We start from the raw sequence: 23,415 nt of genomic DNA, 5'->3' as shown, positions 1-23,415 counted from the left end.
GCTGTAATGCCATCATGGAAACAGCTGTGTCGCTCTCATTCTGTCATGTATCAGTGTCGTGGTAACCTGTGGGACACGCCATCGCACCTATGCGTGCCCATAGGTCTTGCTTCATATATCTTCCCTTGAAGATACAACCTTGACATAAGGCGTTGCACAGCCATCGCTGTATGACTATAGTACTCTATGGAAACATAATCTGCTGGTCGGTCCATCGTAGCACATGGGCACTGGTGCACCCTATCGCCACTGGTCACTACACTATCACTGTATGGAAACTTAACAATGATAATCTTTCAAATAATTTTACAACTGTTGATGTAGCTTGCTTGAGATGAAAGCTTATTTCGCTTCTTTAGCTGTATAACGCTGACCACTGGTTGATGATTTTGATTGCAACTAAAATTTGGTTCTCTTACCAAGTTCCACGCTTGTAAAGTATACCTTTCTATACATTTGGTTTCATTCAAGGCCACTTAGACAAGCTAAAAAGGTTCAGTTAAAGCCGACAGCTCTACAAATTGAATGTACAATAATTATGGTTTTCAATCTGCTTGCAGATATGAGTTCAAGGATATCATTGACTACATATTCTATACTGGTCAGCTGAATCCTCTCGGTGTCCTCGGATCCATGGATAAGAAATGGTTCAAGTCCAACAAGGTCGTAGGATGCCCGCACCCTCACATCCCATCTGACCACTTTTCACTCCTCGTAGAGTTTGAGCTGCCATCCAACGAAAATCAAAATCAAACAGACCGACGTTAATACACTACCTATATCATATCATCTGCTATGCCAACTGTATATTAGTATCCATTTTATCCTGCCATTCAAGCAGGCTTGGGACGCATTGCTTTTTATGTTCTCTATTTGTCCTTGACAGTCTGTGGTCCTAAAGCTGGTTTCTGTACATTGAAATGTATATAGAGAATCATGTAAATTTCTCTTGTTTTTCTTATAAGTAAATTAATTTTACCATAGAGCTTTTAATTTTAATACCACCGATTAAAACGTCTGTATTACACCACAAATCTACTGGGCTGCCTGCCCTAGTGAATAGTATACTGTTATTGTGACGGAAACTACAGAAGGTACTTGTATCTCGCTGGTCATGTGAATAAATGTACAAGAAGATATTCATAGCAGCTTTCTACAATAATGCAATATAATTATTACCATTCACCAAGACAGACTGACAATCACTTATGTAAGTTAGTGAACAGCTGGAGTGAGCTCATCCCGAGCTCCTACATGTATATCACAGGGTAAGCATAATGGCTACAGACGAGAATAGTAAAAATGATTAGATAAACATGAACACAAACATGAACACATATATGAACGCATACATGCAACATGACAAAAGGGAAAATGGAAAAAATAAACTTGAGATTAATGTGTCTAAAATTAGTCTGCTTTTGGTCATTTAGAGATTAGACTGAGATTACGAGTCAACTGTAGAGAAGATAACTCCGAATAGAAAAAGATGACTGTAAATTAAGGACATGTTGACAATCTAGCGTTATTATCAGCTGGTTAGGAAGTCAATGGTTTGGACGAAAGCCAAACCAACTCATTAGCGAGGGTAAGTTGGGAAGCACAGCTGCGCAGGGTATGGCACAAGAAACGACAGCTAATGTCAATTTGGATCATGCCTCCATGATGCCGGACTGTTCAGCCATTGATTGGTCATTGCCGAGCAGGGCAGCACCACTACGTATTGATACATTGTCTCCCAAGTTGGGTGGTAAATCATTTGTTATTGAACCTGCAGAGCCTAAATCTTCCCCACTTCGATCCACTCTGCAAATGGGAACAAGTGAAAGCTGCAGACACATTTTGACATAAACAGCTAAACGCAAAGTGTGGTGACTTTTACGCCACTTTGCATACAAAAACTGGTTCCATATGTCTATGACGCAATAATTGACAAGTTTGTGATACATGAATGCCTAGAAGCATAAAATGCTTTTTAAAAATAATCACAGTCCAAAGCAAGGCGAACTTGATTTCCTTTAGCTTTTTCATAATATTTTCACCAAATTTAGCAGCAAACTATCACCAGTAGCACCAGCAACAGGACATTTAGCAAGAAAATGCAGAAAATGTTCAACTTCTCGCGGGTTGCATAACAATAAAATTAGACTAAAGTCCAATTTATTAGCCTAACATATTCGTCTTTAAATATCTAGTATTTATTTGCATACCTGAGCAGCTCAGGCAGGACATGGCAAAATGCCGGTGGTCAGTGAAATGTTTTGTTTCAGCTATCCAGGCTACAGCTGTCTTCTGACAACCAGATCAAAATAATTATACCCTAGCCAAATGGAAGTTCCCATACACTTTTTACCTGATCCAACTATGGAATTTTATCAGGCTCATAATCAGAAATCATAAACCCACAGTTTTATGATTTACCAGAAAATTTTGAGAATTTCCTGTCGATTTTAACGTTTTCAAACTCAATGGATCTCGTTTCAGATGGTAAACATTCCACGCAAAGAGTCTACAATACAGTGCGCCCTCGCCATATGATTTTAACTCGTTCCAGTGTTGGCATCGTAAGGCAAAATTGTTGTATAGAGGGGTATAGAAGCCCATAATAATTATCTAATTCAAACACCCCCTAGTAAAAATCATCAAAATATTATATAAGTACTGTACATATTAAACATTAGTAACAAAATAATATAGTAGCCTTGGTAACTATAGTTACCTACAGTAACTTTAGTGCATATAATGGTTATGATCTGCAATAAAATATAACATCACTATGAACAGTATGTACCGTATGGAGTTCTGACCTTCAAGACAGACATATAACATAAACTTTGAATTTAAGTTGTGAGAGGGATTTTGGTAAATAGCATGTCGACATTTTTGTTATTTCGATGTATTCGGCACACCGACTGCCAAATTGCAACTTCGAGAGAAAGTTTTGTTGATATCATCTGGCGAAAATGTCGTATGGTGGAGGCAAAAAACATCGTGTTTCACATCGTAAGGCGAAAAATTGTATAATAGGGACATCGTCGCCCGGGGATGCACCGTCGTTCGTCACATCTTATACGAGAGCCGTCACAAAACTCAAGAGCTTGTGCTCCCCTTCCAACTCCAGAAACCAGTCAAACAAGGTTCAACGTGTAATGAATGTCTTCAAACTTATTAGTCTTTAAACTTTGATCACAAAATATATTGTTTGACTTTTTGTAACAAATAAGTGAAATGGAAACAAGTTTCGCTCAAGCCAAACATTCAATTTTGGGCATAAATATTTCCATAAAGACAACTTTTAAAGAATTTTATCTCCGCATACAGTCAGACATTCAATTCACACCGATGTATGAATTTTTCAATATAAAAATGAAATTTGAGCGAATTGTACTATCAATATATAAAGTACTTTCTCAAAACACAGCGGTTTTGTAAATCGGTGCAGTCCAGCCTCGACTTAAAACCACACCTATATACAAACTTTTTGATATATAATCTAAGGAAACTTTAATCAGGACAATCTAAATTATTTTTTAGAATACGACAATCGAAATTGGTCATAATGCCAGTCTTGCAAGTAAAAGTAGAAAAACTGAGACAAATTAAAAGACAATGTAAAACCTACCTTAAAATATCTTAAAACCTCTAATAGAGCGCCACCCTCTATTTGAACACCACCTCCATTTGACTACCACTTTGATTATTTTTGATCTTTATGAACCCATAATATCAAGTGATCAGTAGAAAGTGTCCACAAAACTGTATTAATAATGAACCGTGATGAACCGTGTACACTAATAACAATCAATTCTTTCGTTGTCCAACTCCAAAGCTTTTCGCTTTTTTTAGTTGAAACTTTGAAAGCAACACCATAGAAATAATCAAAAATGGTCTCGGGCTAATAGTAGCTCCTTGTTTAATGCGGTCTTTCTACTTCGAAGTAGCCTACATATATGAAAAGCGGTTTAAATTTATGTTGGTAGATGAACTTTGAAAGCAACGCCGTAGAAATAATTACTAACTGTCTCAGGCTAATAGTAGTTTTTTGTTTAAAGCGGTCTTAATACTTCGAAGAACATGCATATAAAAATGATTTGCAAGTTTTAGGCCAAAGGTTACGTTTAGCGAGGAAACCTTTACGCGTTGCATTTGTGTTAAATGTGTTAAGTGTTGCATTTATGTTAAGAGTTTTGCTCTCTCAAAAAATTGTTTGGACGATAATATCGACTAGCTCAGCAGTGCATAAAAAGAGTTGAGGCTAGAAGAAATTATGAAAGGTATTGGACAACTACAAGTTGTTTGAAAACGACAATCAGAACGCAGCTATCCGAGCAAACGATGGAAATATTTTTGTTTTGCAAATGTTAATTTTTGTTTCTGCATGTAATATAAGTATGGTTCATTTATGTCACTTGTTCATGAATATATATTTGTATCACTTGATAGATTACTATTGTATATATTATAAATAAGCAGATTTATAGCATGTTATTTAATAGCATCCTTGCGGCTATCTTAACACGGCTTACAATGGATCGATGCTCATAACTCCACTTCTACTGCACGTAAAAAGCTAGTTTTGGCTGCAAACTGTGGCAAACATATCAATGGGTGCAATGAGCTTTTATGCAACATTGTTAAATATACTGTAGTTATAAAATAAAAATATGTCTTCAAATTAAGAATGAAATAAAAATTGAAAATCCCAACAAACTGCAAAGGACATAGGCAATAATATCATGGCAGGTTATTTGCAAGCAATAAATATCAACTGAAAGAGATATTTCTCGGTTTCTCGATGCAAATGTATTAAGAGATCTTTGACAAGTTGGAGGTAAGTTAGCAGGTTTATTGAATCCAAAAGGTTTAATACCGTTCCACCGGAAAAAAAGCAAAGTATAGGCGACATTCGATTCACCCGTAATAGGGCTTAATTTATCTTCCGAAAATTCAAACAATCCATTTGAAAAATACACCGCCAGGCTCTATTTGAACGTCGCCTCCAATTGACCGCCACTATAGGGGAAGGATTGAAAAATAGAGCGCCATGGCATTCAATTAGAGGTTTTACAGTATGTACACCAAGTTAGTTTAAATTTAAATTGAACTAGTTCAATATTTCTATAACTCCCTCTAGCCCTAGACTACGCTTCTATTCACGTGCCAAAAGTAGAGTGACAATAAAAACCTCTTAATGATATTTACTTTATTAATTAAATTAATAAAGTAAATATCAGTGAGAGGTTTTTATTGTCACAATTACATGTAAAGCTTAAATTTTAGTTTTCACATATGATTTAGTTTCTTTCAATTTGAGCTTTCACATAGATTATATAGCGCTTTTCTTTTAGTGCTATAATGGTGTATATATATTAGAGTATATATTATATATGGTATATATATTAGGTATTTATTGCTATTTTACGACAGTGGGATAAATAAAACAAGTTAAAATGTATTTGCATACAAATATTTGCTCTAGCATGTGACAATTTCAACATATGAAGCGAGTATTTCAACTTTGTATGCCAAGATTCGACTGTAAATAAATGTAAGTGACTGTAAGTGACTCCATATAGAGGCGAATAGATAGAGGCACTCTTACTAAAACCATCTACTAAGATTTTTTTAACCTGCTCTATTACCTTAACAAACAATACTTTTGCGATGACAATGCAACCGTGTTGAAACTGTTCCAAAACCGTCAATAATAGAATTCTAAAGAACTGCTCAGCTATCATTATTGTTATTACAAGTAGCCTGGCAGCTGCAAGTGCCATAAGAGATCATCCGGTGTACTAACTATACATACAATTGTTCTGATGCCAGTGGGTGGATCGATGCAGTTGTTAGAATATTGGTCTGCCATACTGAAAATTGTAGGTTCGAATCCTGTTCCGTGCAATCTCTTTTCCCAAACCTCCACCCGTGGCTTTGGACAGCCGCGTAGTATAGATTATTAGATCACTGCAGCATCATCACATATTAACTTTTTTATCAACATATAAGGATGCTGCCAGCATGAACTTTAACCTCCTATAAGCTATTCAGTGAGACAAGTTAGTGCCAACTGAATAGCAGGTGTTAAGGCAGAGAGACTTAAAAGTTCTAAGTGGTGTACGGCGCACATGCATCATATCTCAGCTAGCACTAACCTACGATCTGCCTACTGCAGTGAATCTAAGACTATGTAACAAGATTAGTGACAGCGGCTGCCTTGAGTTTGTGACAAGAAAGAGCTTCACGTGTCAGGACGGCCTCTTGACAGTCGGAATGTGTATATCTAAACACTTTTCAAGTGTTCTAACAAAAGTTAGAAACTATTTCTGTTGTAGCAGATATTTATTATATATATTGATATATATTCACATGCTAGATAAATGGTGATTCGATATGTCATAGCATAACATTGTTATATTATAGTTGTTAGATTTTATGAGCCAAAACCAATACTTAGTAAGCATTGATTCAACTTGCAATATGTATGATCAAAGGCACTGCAAATTTATTGCCTTACTTATTTCTAATTGCATTAAATTTATTAATTAAGATAATGAAATTAATTTATTGAACTTTATTAATTTTAATACCGCCGAGTGAAACGTCTGTATTACACCCCAAATAATTCTTGAAGCTATACCAGCGCTCAATGCATCAAAAAATACAACAACAAGGTGCAACTTTTATGAATATTAACATACTCCTTTTTTTAAAAACATTAAACTACTAAATTTCCAAATTTTTGCTCCCTTTCAAACCAAATACTTGTTAGATGCCTTGATAACCACAAATCTTGTTTTTGCAGAAGCATTAAAACGAACAAGACACGCAGGTACGATGGTGTAACTAGTGCCTTGCCGTAACTCACATACCTGTTATAGCTATTCGTTGAAGGGTCATGATCTTGTGGCTCGGCTGGTAAATAAATACGACTATTTGTAAAGCTCTTTATCATGTAGAAGAACGCTGCCAACAGTAGCATGATACCTACAAACATCAAATCTGAAAACCTGCTTCCACTCACCTAAGTCAACTGAGATGGCAAGCGCACCAATCCATAACAAGTCTACACTAAGATTTGGAATAAGGCTGCCGGCATCAAAAGCTATAACAAAGGAATTTGACAGAAAGTTTTCCTATAGCAGCCTTTGCAACCATAGCAGCCTACATCCAACAAAGCAAAATTTTTCATTAATTTGTCAAACCTTCAGAGCGACAAATCATGGACTCGATTAATTGAATTGTGTGATGGTTTCGCATTGCTCCTTATCGGTCTCAACAAAAAATATTGTTACATTTTACAATTAGCCAATCGCAAACAGGAGTTCTAAAATTTGCGCAAAAGTTACCAGGTCTGTCAACTAGTTATTATGCATGCCTGATTCGGTCATAACATCGCTTTAAAAAAACAAACAAAAGATAAATACATGTATGTGAAAACATTTGAAGCTGAACAGATTTTTATCCTTGCCTTGTTTGGAGTTTGTTTTGTTTTATCCTTACTTTGGAGTAAAATTGATAAGAGAAGAAAAATAAGTGCAGAAGGCATTTTCACTTGATCTGAGCGTTTTAACCAGGATCAAGTTTTGTCGATTTTAATCTATAAACATCCTGACAGTCAGATCACCTCCAACATCAAAAACAATCACTATGATAAAAAATATCGATGCTTTTGAATAAAATCTTGTGTATGTTCATCCTTAACTCACTGGAAAGGAAAGAAGTTCATCTGTTCACTGATAGCAAACACAAGTTAGGAGGCTGAGCATAATCGGAGACAGACAAGGTGCTGAAAATGGCAAATTATTTGTGTTGATCAGCTCCTGTTATTGCATAGTTTTATCGTTGTCTGAGAGAGAATAATGTTAAAATAAACTACAAAATCGGGTGTCCAACTACGATTGCTGTACATGAAGATTTAGAGATTGACCACCGCATATTCATAGTCAACTCCTGATTCTAATACCCGATCTGTTGACACTTTAAAAAATCCAACATCTGATGATGAAGCTAAAAAAATGGCATTTTAAACCAAACGACGAAGCGTGAGAATGGGACGCACTTGAACACAATGGCTTCTGTTTACACTTTCATACAACCTCATTTTTTAAAATATTTTCACAAATATACTTCACCCATTCAATAAAACCATGTCCATTGTCCTTACGCGTCTAGTTCATCATCATTGTAATGCTGTCACTGAGTACTGATATCGCAAAACCTAGCGTGAAAATTCATTTAATTTTGTAACCTTAGCTCGAAGGAGTGCATATAAACATGATAAACATCATGATAGACTCTGATAAACATGACAAGCCTGTTGGTCACCTGTGATAATAATAAAATGTTGCAGAAATTTTCCGCGCTATTTGGCAGGAAGTATGGATCACATGATCAGATTACGACTAGACGATTAGACCAGGCTGAAACGAAACTGTAAAGTAGCGAGCATCTATATTTGATACAGGCTTTTCGGTAGAACCTGAAGCGTTTGTCATAAACTAGTGCTACGAGACATTTCAAATTGAGCCTTTTACTGGCCTTTAATTTCACGTGATAACATCACCTGTCAAAACAATAACCAAAGTGTTTGAGAACATCATCAAAATAAAGAGATTCCAAACTGCCGCGTTTTTGTGATGGCTGTGATTAACTGCTGATTTTTGAGCTTTTAAGAGCTTGTAATCACATTTCCACATATTTTGCACCTACAACACAACAGAGTAAGACATGGTGAACCTTCTAATACCAATTAACTGTAATGTGAATTTTGTTGCAGGTAAACCTTTAAACAAAGAATGTAGAAAATAATGAAGCAGAAATAAAATAGAGCAAGTGGTTTTTAATCTTTTAAAGAAGTGATGTTCTAGACTCTAGAGGTATCTCAAGAAACATAATGATTGCAGTACACCTAGTCTAATAGAGTGTGTGTACTTGCTATGAATAGATAAACACCTAGTCTAATAGAGTGTGTGTACTTGCTATGAATAGATAAACACCTAGTCTAATAGAGTGTGTGTACTTGCTATGAATAGATAAACACCTAGTCTAATAGAGTGTGTGTACTTGCTATGAATAGATAAACACCTAGTCTAATAGAGTGTGTATACTTGCTATGAATAGATAAACAACTAGTCTAATAGAGTGTGTGTACTTGCTATGAATAGATAAACACTTAGTCTAATAGAGTGTGTACTTGCTATGAATAGATAAACACCTAGTCTAATAGAGTGTGTGTACTTGCTATGAATAGATAAACACCTAGTCTAATAGAGTGTGTGTACTTGCTATGAATAGATAAACAACTAGTCTAATAGAGTGTGTGTACTTGCTATGAATAGATAAACACCTAGTCTAATAGAGTGTGTGTACTTAATATGAATAGATAAACACCTAGTCTAATAGAGTGTGTATACTTGCTATGAATAGATAAACACCTAGTCTAATAGAGTGTGTGTACTTGCTATGAATAGATAAACAACTAGTCTAATAGAGTGTGTGTACTTGCTATGAATAGATAAACACCTAGTCTAATAGAGTGTGTGTACTTGCTATGAATAGATAAACACCTAGTCTAATAGAGTGTGTGTACTTGCTATGAATAGATAAACACCTAGTCTAATAGAGTGTGTGTACTTGCTATGAATAGATAAACACCTAGTCTAATAGAGTGTGTGTATTTGCTATGAATAGATAAACAACTAGTCTAATAGAGTGTGTGTACTTGCTATGAATAGATAAACACCTAGTCTAATAGAATGTGTGTACTTGCTATGAATAGATAAACAACTAGTCTAATAGAGTGTGTGTACTTGCTATGAATAGATAAACACCTAGTCTAATAGAATGTGTGTACTTGCTATGAATAGATAAACACCTAGTCTAATAGAGTGTGTGTACTTGCTATGAATAGATAAACACCTAGTCTAATAGAGTGTGTGTACTTGCTATGAATAGATAAACACCTAGTCTAATAGAGTGTGTGTACTTGCTATGAATAGATAAACAACTAGTCTAATAGAGTGTGTACTTGCTATGAATAGATAAACAACTAGTCTAATAGAGTGTGTATACTTGCTATGAATAGATAAACAACTAGTCTAATACAGTGTGTGTACTTGCTATGAATAGATAAACAACTAGTCTAACAGAGTGTGTACTTGCTATGAATAGATAAACACCTAGTCTAATAGAGTGTGTGTACTTGCTATGAATAGATAAACACCTAGTCTAATAGAGTGTGTACTTGCTATGAATAGATAAACACCTAGTCTAATAGAGTGTGTGTACTTGCTATGAATAGATAAACAACTAGTCTAATAGAGTGTGTACTTGCTATGAATAGATAAACACCTAGTCTAATAGAGTGTGTGTACTTGCTATGAATAGATAAACAACTAGTCTAATAGAGTGTGTGTACTTGCTATGAATAGATAAACAACTAGTCTAACAGAGTGTGTACTTGCTATGAATAGATAAACACCTAGTCTAATAGAGTGTGTGTACTTGCTATGAATAGATAAACAACTAGTCTAATAGAGTGTGTACTTGCTATGAATAGATAAACAACTAGTCTAATAGAGTGTGTGTACTTGCTATGAATAGATAAACAACTAGTCTAATAGAGTGTGTATACTTGCTATGAGTAGATAAACAACTAGTCTAATAGAGTATGTACTTGCTATGAATAGATAAGCAACTAGTCTAATAGAGTGTGTATACTTGCTATGAATAGATAAACACCTAGTCTAATAGAGTGTGTGTACTTGCTATGAATAGATAAACACCTAGTCTAATAGAGTGTGTGTACTTGCTATGAATAGATAAACACCTAGTCTAATAGAGTGTGTGTACTTGCTATGAATAGATAAACAACTAGTCTAATAGAGTGTGTACTTGCTATGAATAGATAAACACCTAGTCTAATAGAGTGTGTGTACTTGCTATGAATAGATAAACAACTAGTCTAATAGAGTGTGTGTACTTGCTATGAATAGATAAACAACTAGTCTAATAGAGTGTGTGTACTTGCTATGAATAGATAAACAACTAGTCTAATAGAGTGTGTACTTGCTATGAATAGATAAACAACTAGTCTAATAGAGTGTGTATACTTGCTATGAATAGATAAACAACTAGTCTAATAGAGTGTGTGTACTTGCTATGAATAGATAAACAACTAGTCTAACAGAGTGTGTACTTGCTATGAATAGATAAACACCTAGTCTAATAGAGTGTGTGTACTTGCTATGAATAGATAAACACCTAGTCTAATAGAGTGTGTGTACTTGCTATGAATAGATAAACAACTAGTCTAATAGAGTGTGTGTACTTGCTATGAATAGATAAACAACTAGTCTAACAGAGTGTGTACTTGCTATGAATAGATAAACACCTAGTCTAATAGAGTGTGTGTACTTGCTATGAATAGATAAACAACTAGTCTAATAGAGTGTGTACTTGCTATGAATAGATAAACAACTAGTCTAATAGAGTGTGTGTACTTGCTATGAATAGATAAACAACTAGTCTAATAGAGTGTGTATACTTGCTATGAATAGATAAACAACTAGTCTAATAGAGTGTGTATACTTGCTATGAATAGATAAACAACTAGTCTAATAGAGTGTGTGTACCTGCTATGAATAGATAAACAACTAGTCTAATAGAGTGTGTACTTGCTATGAATAGATAAACAACTAGTCTAATAGAGTGTGTACTTGCTATGAATAGATAAACACCTAGTCTAATAGAGTGTGTGTACTTGCTATGAATAGATAAACAACTAGTCTAATAGAGTGTGTATACTTGCTATGAATAGATAAACAACTAGTCTAATAGAGTGTGTATACTTGCTATGAATAGATAAACAACTAGTCTAATAGAGTGTGTGTACCTGCTATGAATAGATAAACAACTAGTCTAATAGAGTGTGTACTTGCTATGAATAGATAAACAACTAGTCTAATAGAGTGTGTATACTTGCTATGAATAGATAAACACCTAGTCTAATAGAGTGTGTGTACTTGCTATGAATAGATAAACAACTAGTCTAATAGAGTGTGTGTACTTGCTATGAATAGATAAACAACTAGTCTAATAGAGTGTGTGTACTTGCTATGAATAGATAAACAACTAGTCTAATAGAGTGTGTACTTGCTATGAATAGATAAACAACTAGTCTAATAGAGTGTGTACTTGCTATGAATAGATAAACAACTAGTCTAATAGAGTGTGTATACTTGCTATGAATAGATAAACAACTAGTCTAATAGAGTGTGTATACTTGCTATGAATAGATAAACAACTAGTCTAATAGAGTGTGTACTTGCTATGAATAGATAAGCAACTAGTCTAATAGAGTGTGTATACTTGCTATGAATAGATAAACACCTAGTCTAATAGAGTGTGTGTACTTGCTATGAATAGATAAACACCTAGTCTAATAGAGTGTGTGTACTTGCTATGAATAGATAAACACCTAGTCTAATAGAGTGTGTGTACTTGCTATGAATAGATAAACACCTAGTCTAATAGAGTGTGTGTACTTGCTATGAATAGATAAACACCTAGTCTAATAGAGTGTGTGTACTTGCTATGAATAGATAAACACCTAGTCTAATAGAGTGTGTGTACTTGCTATGAATAGATAAACAACTAGTCTAACAGTGTGTGTACTTGCTATGAATAGATAAACAACTAGTCTAATAGAGTGTGTGTACTTGCTATGAATAGATAAACAACTAGTCTAATAGAGTGTGTACTTGCTATGAATAGATAAACAACTAGTCTAATAGAGTGTGTGTACTTGCTATGAATAGATAAACAACTAGTCTAATAGAGTGTGTACTTGCTATGAATAGATAAACAACTAGTCTAACAGAGTGTGTACTTGCTATGAATAGATAAACACCTAGTCTAATAGAGTGTGTGTACTTGCTATGAATAGATAAACACCTAGTCTAATAGAGTGTGTGTACTTGCTATGAATAGATAAACAACTAGTCTAATAGAGTGTGTGTACTTGCTATGAATAGATAAACAACTAGTCTAACAGAGTGTGTACTTGCTATGAATAGATAAACACCTAGTCTAATAGAGTGTGTGTACTTGCTATGAATAGATAAACAACTAGTCTAATAGAGTGTGTACTTGCTATGAATAGATAAACAACTAGTCTAATAGAGTGTGTGTACTTGCTATGAATAGATAAACAACTAGTCTAATAGAGTGTGTGTACCTGCTATGAATAGATAAACAACTAGTCTAATAGAGTGTGTACTTGCTATGAATAGATAAACAACTAGTCTAATAGAGTGTGTGTACTTGCTATGAATAGATAAACAACTAGTCTAATAGAGTGTGTACTTGCTATGAATAGATAAACAACTAGTCTAATAGAGTGTGTACTTGCTATGAATAGATAAACACCTAGTCTAATAGAGTGTGTACTTGCTATGAATAGATAAACACCTAGTCTAATAGAGTGTGTATACTTGCTATGAATAGATAAACAACTAGTCTAATAGAGTGTGTATACTTGCTATGAATAGATAAACAACTAGTCTAATAGAGTGTGTATACTTGCTATGAATAGATAAACAACTAGTCTAATAGAGTGTGTACTTGCTATGAATAGATAAGCAACTAGTCTAATAGAGTGTGTATACTTGCTATGAATAGATAAACAACTAGTTTTAGTGTAAATCTCTTGCTGCTAAAGACAAGAAGTCTTCAGGCTTTTTCATTGTTGAGCCTTCATTACCAAGAATTTTAATCAGTGTGTCACTAGAAACTAATGTTCTGTCGGCAGCCATTTTTCATTTCTTTGCTGGTTTCAAAGAATTAGTAATTCTTAATTGAGAATTTCTTGGTCGATTAGAAATGCCCTCGATATCTTAGCAATATCTAAGAACTAAGAACTCCAATCAATTTGAAACTTTGACATTATATTGATAACGTATCACACACAAAGTGACCAAAACTTGTATTTAAACCAAAAGTACAGAAAAATAAAGTGAAACAGATGGGAAGACAACTCCCCGAATTAATACCAAAGATTTTAATCAGTGTGTCACTAGAAACTAATGTTCTGTCAGCAGCCATTTTCAATCTCTTGGTTGATTAGAAATGCAATTGATATCTTAGCAATATCTAATAACTACTACTCCAATCAATTTGAAACTTTGGAATTATATTGATATTTGGAATAAAATGTATCACACACAAAGTGACCAAAACTTGTATTTAAACCAAAGGTGCAGAAAAAGATCAAAGTGAAACTATGCAGATGAGTTTACTTCGGAGTAGGATCAGATGGGAAGACAACTCCCCAAATTAATTTGGGCCTAAGCTTCAAAGTGTTAAAATACAAGAATGCTAAGACAAAAACCCGCTACTCACCTGCTATCATAGACATCCAAGCCTCTCCTTCCAACAAAAAGTTGCGTATTAAGCAGAATACGGAAAGTGCTATATACAGTAAAGATTTCTTCCAGTCATCGAAGGTGAGAAAACAACTCCAACATGACAGGCATGACTTGTTGCAGTCACTGGAATACACAGTAAAATAAGGACAGTTGTTTGTAGCCTTTGGTCTATTTCATATGAACATGGAATAAAGCAATTTCCTTTGTTAACACTCATTTACTAGACATGACACATCATTGTTGATGCTATATTCTGTAAACGAAGATGCCACCTGAACTGTGGGTGATAATGTTTCACCAATAAGAGCTTTTATAACACTAGTGATGCGATTCTCATGTGAAACATCCTCTAAAATGACTGAAACAATAATAATAATAAGATAAGAATAGTGTTTAACCTTACGTTTGACACTCCTTGACAACGTAGTGTACAAGAAACATTGTTTCGAAGCCAGACATAACAGCTGCCACGCCACTGCAACAGACCACCATGCACTTTAGCATCCTTTCTTGATTGGCTGATATCACATTATGCACAATAAACCAAAGCAACAGTTGAAATGGAGAGACACACGGAATTCATAAAACTCCAAGAGCAACTACAAATGCATTGATCATTTTGACGGTGAGTTTTCCCATAGCAACCTTTGCAACCATAGCGATCCACACCCAACACAGCAAAACTTTTCATCAATTTGTCAAACCTCCAGAGCGACATATCAGGGACTCGATTAATTGAATTGTGTTACAATTTCACATTGGTCTTTGTCCGTCTCCACAAATAATTTTGTTACATTTTACAATTAGCCAATCACAAACAAGAGTTCTAAAATTTACGCAAGTTACCATGTCAGTCAACTAGTTACTATGCATGCCTGATTCAGTCATGACATCACCTTAAAACAAACAAACAAAAGATAAATATGTGAAAACATTTGAAGCTGAACAGATTTTTATCCTTATTCGGCGTAAAATTGATAAGAGAATACAAATACGTGCAGAAGGCACTTTCAATTGATCTGAACGTTTAAACTTGATATTGTTAACACTGCATAGGATAAAACTACAGTGTTTCCAATATAGCTCAACATTGGTAACCAAATGGAATCAATGAATTTGATTTTGTTACCAATGTTAAGCTATCCTAGATACAGTTTTACAAAAAAATTATACAAAAAGAATTAGCTAAGTAAAAATGCATTGACCATAGCATAGTTCTTAGTTAGCCATATAGACAATTGACTACATAGCTAATTACGGTTTGTGCATGCCACTGACCCTCGTTGCTACTCACAGGCAAGCATGCCAAACAATTATAAATTACACGTAAGGGAATTCTTCCTAACTAGCAGTAAGTCAGCGATTCACACAATTTCTTTTATTATCCAGCAGATAGCCCACAGGTGCGTGTTTAAGTGGCTGGTTATTAGGGACCAGAAAGAGTTTTAGAACCAAATATTTCTAGCAACCTGGTGGAAGGCACAGAACATGTGTGGGTAGAATTGGGATGAAAACGGCAAAAGAATATGAAAACGCAGAGTGTTTACACAGATAAACAGACAGACACTAGTATTTATTAATATAGGTTAAAAGAAAGTTTTTTGTTGCAATATGAAGAGACCACCTCTGACTTCCCTCTTTTCTAAAGGTTAGGTGTCATCAGAAATGTATGTGAATTTTGGGAAAGTGACTTTGGTAATTTCAATTCAAAATAATTCACTTGCGAAGTAATTTATAATAATTCGACACACTGGCATGAACAACGTCGCAGGTTAATAACAAATTTGAACCCCTGCTATAGCTGACTATCCATTCAGCCAACCCAAAAGCTTCATGAGACGTATAATGCATTATTATAATGCTGCTGTTTTTTAATAAAGCCTTTTGCCAAACCTGGTTCTGATAGTCTCATGTCCATCACAGAAAAATCTTACAATAAATAATTGTAGAAGCGGTGTTATAAATTACTTGAAGTACGTGTTAATATCATTTTTCGTTTTTTCTCATTATAGTCATATTTTATTAAAGTAAAAACTTTTATCAGTCAGCAAAGTTCATTGTTGCTAAAGAATTAATTTTTTGTGTAACATTTAAAACATTATGAAAACCACACATGCAACATCTCAAATCTTTAGCTGCAATATAACAACGAAAGCAGACCAATTCTTCATTACACACACTTGTAAGAAGCAGTGAAAAGGGTAATACAATGCATAATCGGCACCATTTGAACACAAAAAAAATTGAGAGAAGAAAATCGAAACTTGTTTTTAATTTAAACTTAAAACAAGTTATCACTATACAAGGATTCTAAATTGTCGCAACCCCATCTCTTTCAAGTGACCCTTATGAATAGTAAACACAATATCAAGCCCAACTCTATGTACTTGATGGAATCACAAGTGATACAAAGGATGACAGATCAACAACTGACCCCTGATAGTCAGCAATACTGCTCTCTGTAAACAAGATGTGATTTGTGTAAATCTCCATAAATATTCACCGATTTTGGCAAAAATGCCAAATGTTCCTACCCATGATTGATAACAGCCATTTATTATATTGAGAATAAAAAGTTAACAATGGAAGGTGAATGAGCAAGTTCAGTATCCATGGAAGCCAATCCCAACGGTTTTGTATAGCCAAATATCAAGAGACAGGTGATAGATACTGGAAGAGTTCGGTATCCAAGGTAGACCAGCAATGGTTTTATATAGCCAAATATCAGGAGACAGGTGATAAATACTGGAAGAGTTCAGTATCCGAGGTAGACCAGCAATGGTTTTATATAGCCAAATATCAAGAGACAGGTGATAGATACTGGAAGAGTTCGGTATCCAAGGTAGACCAGCAATGGTTTTATATAGCCAAATATCAAGAGACAGGTGATAAATACTGGAAGAGTTCAGTATCCGAGGTAGACCAGCAACGGTTTTGTATAGCCAAATATCAGGAGACAGGTGATAAATACTGGGGGAGTTCAGTATCCGAGGTTGACCAGCAATGGTTTTATATAGCCAAATATCAGGACAGGTGATAAATACTGGAAGAGTTCAGTATCCGAGGTTGACCAGCAATGGTTTTATATAGCCAAATATCAGGAGACAGGTGATAAATACTGGAAGAGTTCAGTATCCGAGGTAGACCAGCAATGGTTTTATATAGCCAAATATCAAGAGACAGGTGATAGATACTGGAAGAGTTCAGTATCCAAGGTAAACCAGCAATGGTTTTGTATAGCCAAATATCAGGACAGGTGATAAATACTGGAAGAGTTCAGTATCCGAGGTAGGCCAGCAATGGTTTTATATAGCCAAATATCAGGACAGGTGATAGATACTGGAAGAGTTCAGTATCCGAGGTAGGCCAGCAATGGTTTTATATAGCCAAATATCAAGAGACAGGTGATAAATACTGGAAGAGTTCAGTATCCGAGGTAGACCAGCAATGGTTTTATATAGCCAAATATCAGGAGACAGGTGATAAATACTGGAAGAGTTCAGTATCCGAGGTAGACCAGCAATGGTTTTATATAGCCAAATATCAAGAGACAGGTGATAGATACTGGAAGAGTTCAGTATCCAAGGTAAACCAGCAATGGTTTTATATAGCCAAATATCAGGACAGGTGATAAATACTGGAAGAGTTCAGTATCCGAGGTAGACCAGCAATGGTTTTGTATAGCCAAATATCAGGACAGGTGATAAATACTGGAAGAGTTCAGTATCCGAGGTAGCCAGCAATGGTTTTATATAGCCAAATATCAGGACAGGTGATAGATACTGGAAGAGTTCAGTATCCGAGGTAGGCCAGCAATGGTTTTATATAGCCAAATATCAAGAGACAGGTGATAGATACTGGAAGAGTTCAGTATCCGAGGTAGGCCAGCAATGGTTTTATATAGCCAAATATCAGGAGACAGGTGATAAATGCTGGAAGAGTTCAGTATCCAAGGTAAACCAGCAATGGTTTTGTATAGCCAAATATCAGGACAGGTGATAAATACTGGAAGAGTTCAGTATCCAAGGTAGACCAGCAATGCTTTTGTATAGCCAAATATCAGGAGACAGGTGATAAATGCTGGAAGAGTTCAGTATCCAAGGTAAACCAGCAATGGTTTTGTATAGCCAAATATCAGGACAGGTGATAAATACTGGAAGAGTTCAGTATCCGAGGTAGACCAGCAATGGTTTTGTGTGGCCAGAATAAGTCAAACTTTCATCTTCGAATGTATCAAAACAAAAAATTTGAGATATTTTTGCTTCGAAGGCCTAACAAAAATCTGTAACTTGAACACCCTCACAGACAGCTGATGAAAGCTGATGCTGCTGCGCAATGGCCAACAGGTGCTCCGTCCCGTTATCTTTAGTATTCCAACATTATATGCAGATGTGTTCTTGTGGTCTATAGAATACCGACTATATATATTGTGTTTTGCGTATTGTTTTAAAGTGTTGTTTCATATTTACGTTTTACTAGAATAAAACCCACAAACTACTTGTACACTTTCATTCTACACAAAGATCTGGGGAAACTAGGCTAGTGTACGAGTTGCTATGGCAATAGACTTCCCAGCCTAACGAAGACTAGCGATAGAGCCTTTGTGAGGAAATCACTATACATTACCTACCCTCTTAATATAAAGTGTATGTAAAAAGGTTAAAAAAATCGTTTCTTAGTTTTGCGATGGATTAAAATTATTGCTACTAGTGCTCGAGCAATTCAGTGAGCCGCGAAAGAGTGTCAGGTGTAATAAGTACGTACACAATTACTCTTCAATTCAGCAAAGTGCTTGATTTGCGCGCCTGGCTGAAGAATGAAACATCTGAGTTCGATTACCATGCAAGGCAATCTTTTTTATAAAGCTCTTAACTTGCCTTCAAACAGATGGACACAGTTCTTATTATAGTAAAAATTATTTGTAGTGAAAAAATCGTCTCGAAATTCAAACATGTTGCTTTTAGAACAGATTGTGGTCGAAAACCGAGGCCGGACTGTATTAGGTGACATGTCAGAGTTGATAAAGACTGCTCGGAGGCTAGCTCATGGCAAAACTGCTACTATAATAGAGGTCCCTTTGGTATTCATCAGTAAGCGGTGAGGATAATACTGAGAGTGATGACTAGGGGGTCATGACATGCTGTTACAACTGTGAGACTTTATCAACATAAAGAAGAGACTCGAATACCCAACTAAAAATGAGCTCACACAAAACTTTAACAGATTCGGTATTTTTATATCATTTGTGATTATTTTTGATGTTTGAGATGATTTGACTGCCAGGACGTTTCAAGATTTTAACCCGGCAAAACTTGATCGCAGTTAAAATGCTCAAAAGAAAAATACATGTAAAATGACGTCACTAGTTACTATAGGCAATTGTATTCAAGGTGCAGCATTACGTGTCTCTATTCTGTCAGTCTCTTTACAACTATAGACATCATAATTGCACTTTCACTTGATCTGAGCGATTAACCGTTATCAGGGTTTGTCGATTTATATCTTAAAACATCCTGGCAGTCAGATCACCCCAAACATCAAAAACAATAGCAAATGATAGAAAAAATACCGATACTTTCTGATAAACTCTACTAACTTTTATGCGAGTTCATTTTTAAAAGTAAGTCTATTTCCATTCAAATAATAGAGAAAAAATTGCTTAGAGAAAGTTTCTGATCAACAAATAGAATAGAGAAACGCACCGTGTTGATCAGAGGCTAATGAAGAGAGAAATATGAAGATATTCACAGAGTACTTACATTATGTAGTAGCCAACCAGCTCCTTGTCAAATGCCACTTCTATGCCTATCCCCCAGAGAACTACAACAAAACAAGCAGCCTTATTTGCACCATCCTAAGCTAGCGCTGACCGAACAAGTAAGAAATACACAAATTCCTGAAAAGTAAAACATCCAACCTACTAAGAACTAGCAATAGAATTACTGAAAAAATATTACACTCCTTTGATCATGTAAAAAGTGTGTAGAAAATTTGCAGACATTTATATTTCAACTGGCTCAATAAATGTTTTAAAATTTAAAACAAGATGTTTGTCAGTGGCAGTCCACATCTTTTTTGAACATTACGAGACACACAAACACAAGTATTCCCTCATAAAGAAATTCGTTATCATTCAGCATGCTTGCCCACGAGCAGTACATCAGGTCGATGATTAAGGGTAATTATTTTCAGCGTTATAGCCATTTAGCCGACTATCACACATTGCTGAACGACTTCCTACTGAGCAGACTTATAATTTATTAATATGACATTATTACTACCTACATCCTTTGGTTTTTTGCAAAGCTTTTAAAGCAGGTCGTTCCTAACAACATGTTTATTAGCCTACGTATGACTAGCTCACAGTTACTAAAACCTAAAAATATGAGTTGAACCTGCCAACAACCTCGGAGAACAATGTTTATAAATTGTTTGCCAAGAATGTTTTCCTGCAAATGCAATGCTTTTGAAAGAAAAAACCAGGCACCCTAGCTTATTTTGTGCCGATCCAGAACACAAAGCCAAAATCAGTAAATCAACAACAAAACACCAACAAAGGTCATAACTATTATGACTTTATAATTTAATTTCTAATATTTTTTTACATAATTTTATATAAATCATTTGTTTCAATTCTATGCAAAATTACAAGTATTTATTATTAGGCTTTTAGGCTGAGAATTGAATTAAACTAAATACTGTGTATTTTTTGGGAATATTTCCTCTAACATTTAACAGCTTTGGTATACAAAGCAAATATCAATACAAATCAACTTCTTATGTAAAATTTTGAATGTATCTCTTGTGAACATTCAGATCGTTTCATAAAAAACAACATGAAATATAAAAAAACATTTATAAAATGTGAATAATAAAATGTATTTTAAAATGAAATTGTTATATTCTATTGAAGGTCTTTGATCAGAAAGACAGAAACAAATATGTAGTAGGTTTGAAGACCGAAGTTTTGTGCAGTAATTTTGCTTCTGGTAACATCTGTTGTAACATCTTTCAACATATGCAAAGTTTCTTTAGTTTATGCATAGGTCCAAGACATACATAGATGTATCCAACAAAAGGAACCCATATGTTTCAAAACAGTACACACTTCCATTAAACACTGTAGATATATATGTTTACAAACAATAAATATAATTCGCAAGATAACATTTGCTCTACCAATATACAATGTATGCACCCACCTAACGCTGTAGCTATGAACTCTACCAGTATAGAATGCATGTACCCACCTAACGCTGTAGCGATGATCTCTGCTAGTTTACAATGTATGTACCCGCCTAACGCTGTAGCTATGACTTCTACCAGCATACAATGTATGTACTCACCTAACACTATAGCAATTATCTCTGCTAGTATACAATGTATGTACCCACCTAATGCTGTAGTTATGACCTCTACCAGTATACGATGTATGTACCCACCTAACGTTGTAGCTATGAACTCTACCAGTACAGAATGTATGTACCAACCTAACGCTGTATCTATGATATCTACCAGTATACATGTGTATGTACCCACCTAACGCTGTATCTATGATATCTACCAGTATACAATGTATGTACCCACCTAACGCCGTAGCTATGATCTTTATCAGGATACAATATATGTACCCAGCTAACGCTGTAGCTATGAACTCTACCAGTATACAATATATGTACTCACCTAACGCTGTAGCTATGACCTCTACCAGTATACAATGTATGTACCCACCTAACGCTGTGGCTATGCCCCATAGTCTGCAGAACCAAACAAAGTATTCTGAACAGAACTGTCTGTGTTGAGGGCTGAGAGCCATGCTGACTATATTGCAACTGGTCAAAAGCTTTGCATTTACTTGACATTAGCATCAGATCCTAGTTTCCATCTATTCTTGAGAAGAGAATATATGCTGTCATGTTTTTTCACATTCAATGTACTTCCCTAACTGCAGTGGAACGCAAACACACTCCGTGGTTACAAGGTAGCTCAAGTCTAAAGCTTCAGGCACACAAGCACAAAACAGAGAAATTTCAGTGACTAGAAATACGTAAAAAATAAATACACATACATAAAGCGAAATACAGAGAAATACATAAAACTTTTAGCACTACATTGTCAAATTGAACTGACTTTTGCAAGACGAATGGGTGAAAAAACTCAGTGTGTTGTCTTTGCATGAAAATGCTGAAAAAATGTTCGTAGTGGAAAATTTTGTAATACTTTTTTATACTAGTTTGTGGTCATGTATCCGGAACTTTCAAGGAAATAAAATTTCTATTCTAAAAATCTAAACTAAATTGAACAGGTCTATAAAGAAATTGAGCTATTTTTACATTAACAACTCAAATATACTCAACCCAAGTAAAAAAATTACCAATTCATACTATGCCTCAGCACAAGCTTTCCAGCTTGCACATTTGTGGTTGAAATGTACAAAAAACTTGCTAAAAAGGAATTTCTATCAAACCCGATTTGGGTTTGTAGATGTATGTTCTATATTTTTTACCTAAAACAGTTTTGTCAGTTGTGAGTTTGAAATATCAGCTCATGCACATGTGATAATAGTACATAGCAAAAGTCGATATTTGAAAAAATTAAACAAGAAATATGATGATAATGTGCTACATATAAATTCAACATCAGCAACAAGCATAGAAGTAAAAAAGACTGGTTAGTCATGTGGTGCGTGCAATGGTACACGATGGCAAATTCAATCTCGCGTGTTTTGACAAGGGTAGAACTAGTTATTGTGATCTGATATCATGAATGATGCTGTCTAAAGTGTACAGTGGTAGTATATTCTGCCATATACTGACAGAAATGAATAACAATGTACACATACATTAACCAAGGTCACGAGACACTTGTAACTGCATACGGAAGCCATGCACCCATACAGGGTTCTATTTGTGACCGATTGCTTGAAGTTCAAGGTCAGAATAAACCACTCTATGAAGTTATAATGTAGGTAATACATGGCACTGATAGT

The 23,415-nt window shown here is 35.1% G+C and overlaps 2 protein-coding genes across 3 annotated transcripts in view; one reads left to right on the top strand and one right to left on the bottom strand.

Moving 5' to 3' along the window:
* LOC137393068 (CCR4-NOT transcription complex subunit 6-like) overlaps positions 1-1,139 on the top strand; it is a 54,765-nt gene extending 53,626 nt beyond the window's left edge. For both annotated transcript variants that reach the window (XM_068079465.1, XM_068079464.1), the window contains one exon: positions 561-1,139. In XM_068079465.1, coding sequence (XP_067935566.1) covers positions 561-768 — 208 coding nt within the window. In that variant the 3' untranslated portion in view covers positions 769-1,139. The remainder of the gene's footprint in view (positions 1-560) is intronic.
* Positions 1,140-1,319: 180 nt separating this feature from the next.
* LOC137393069 (transmembrane protein 72-like) lies at positions 1,320-22,319 on the bottom strand. Its single transcript, XM_068079466.1, has 6 exons — positions 22,158-22,319; positions 20,186-20,246; positions 14,830-14,901; positions 14,401-14,549; positions 6,870-6,984; positions 1,320-1,806 (listed from the first exon to the last, which is right to left on the bottom strand). Exons 1-6 carry the CDS (start codon positions 22,240-22,242, stop codon positions 1,653-1,655), a joined length of 636 nt encoding a protein of 211 aa, XP_067935567.1. The 5' UTR covers positions 22,243-22,319; the 3' UTR covers positions 1,320-1,652.
* Positions 22,320-23,415: the final 1,096 nt, after the last annotated feature.

This window comes from Watersipora subatra, chromosome 4 (genome assembly GCF_963576615.1).
Source record: "Watersipora subatra chromosome 4, tzWatSuba1.1, whole genome shotgun sequence".
NCBI classification, from domain to species: domain Eukaryota; kingdom Metazoa; phylum Bryozoa; class Gymnolaemata; order Cheilostomatida; family Watersiporidae; genus Watersipora; species Watersipora subatra.
Note: the sequence above shows the minus strand (reverse complement) of the source record. Positions and strands in the feature narration are given on the sequence as shown.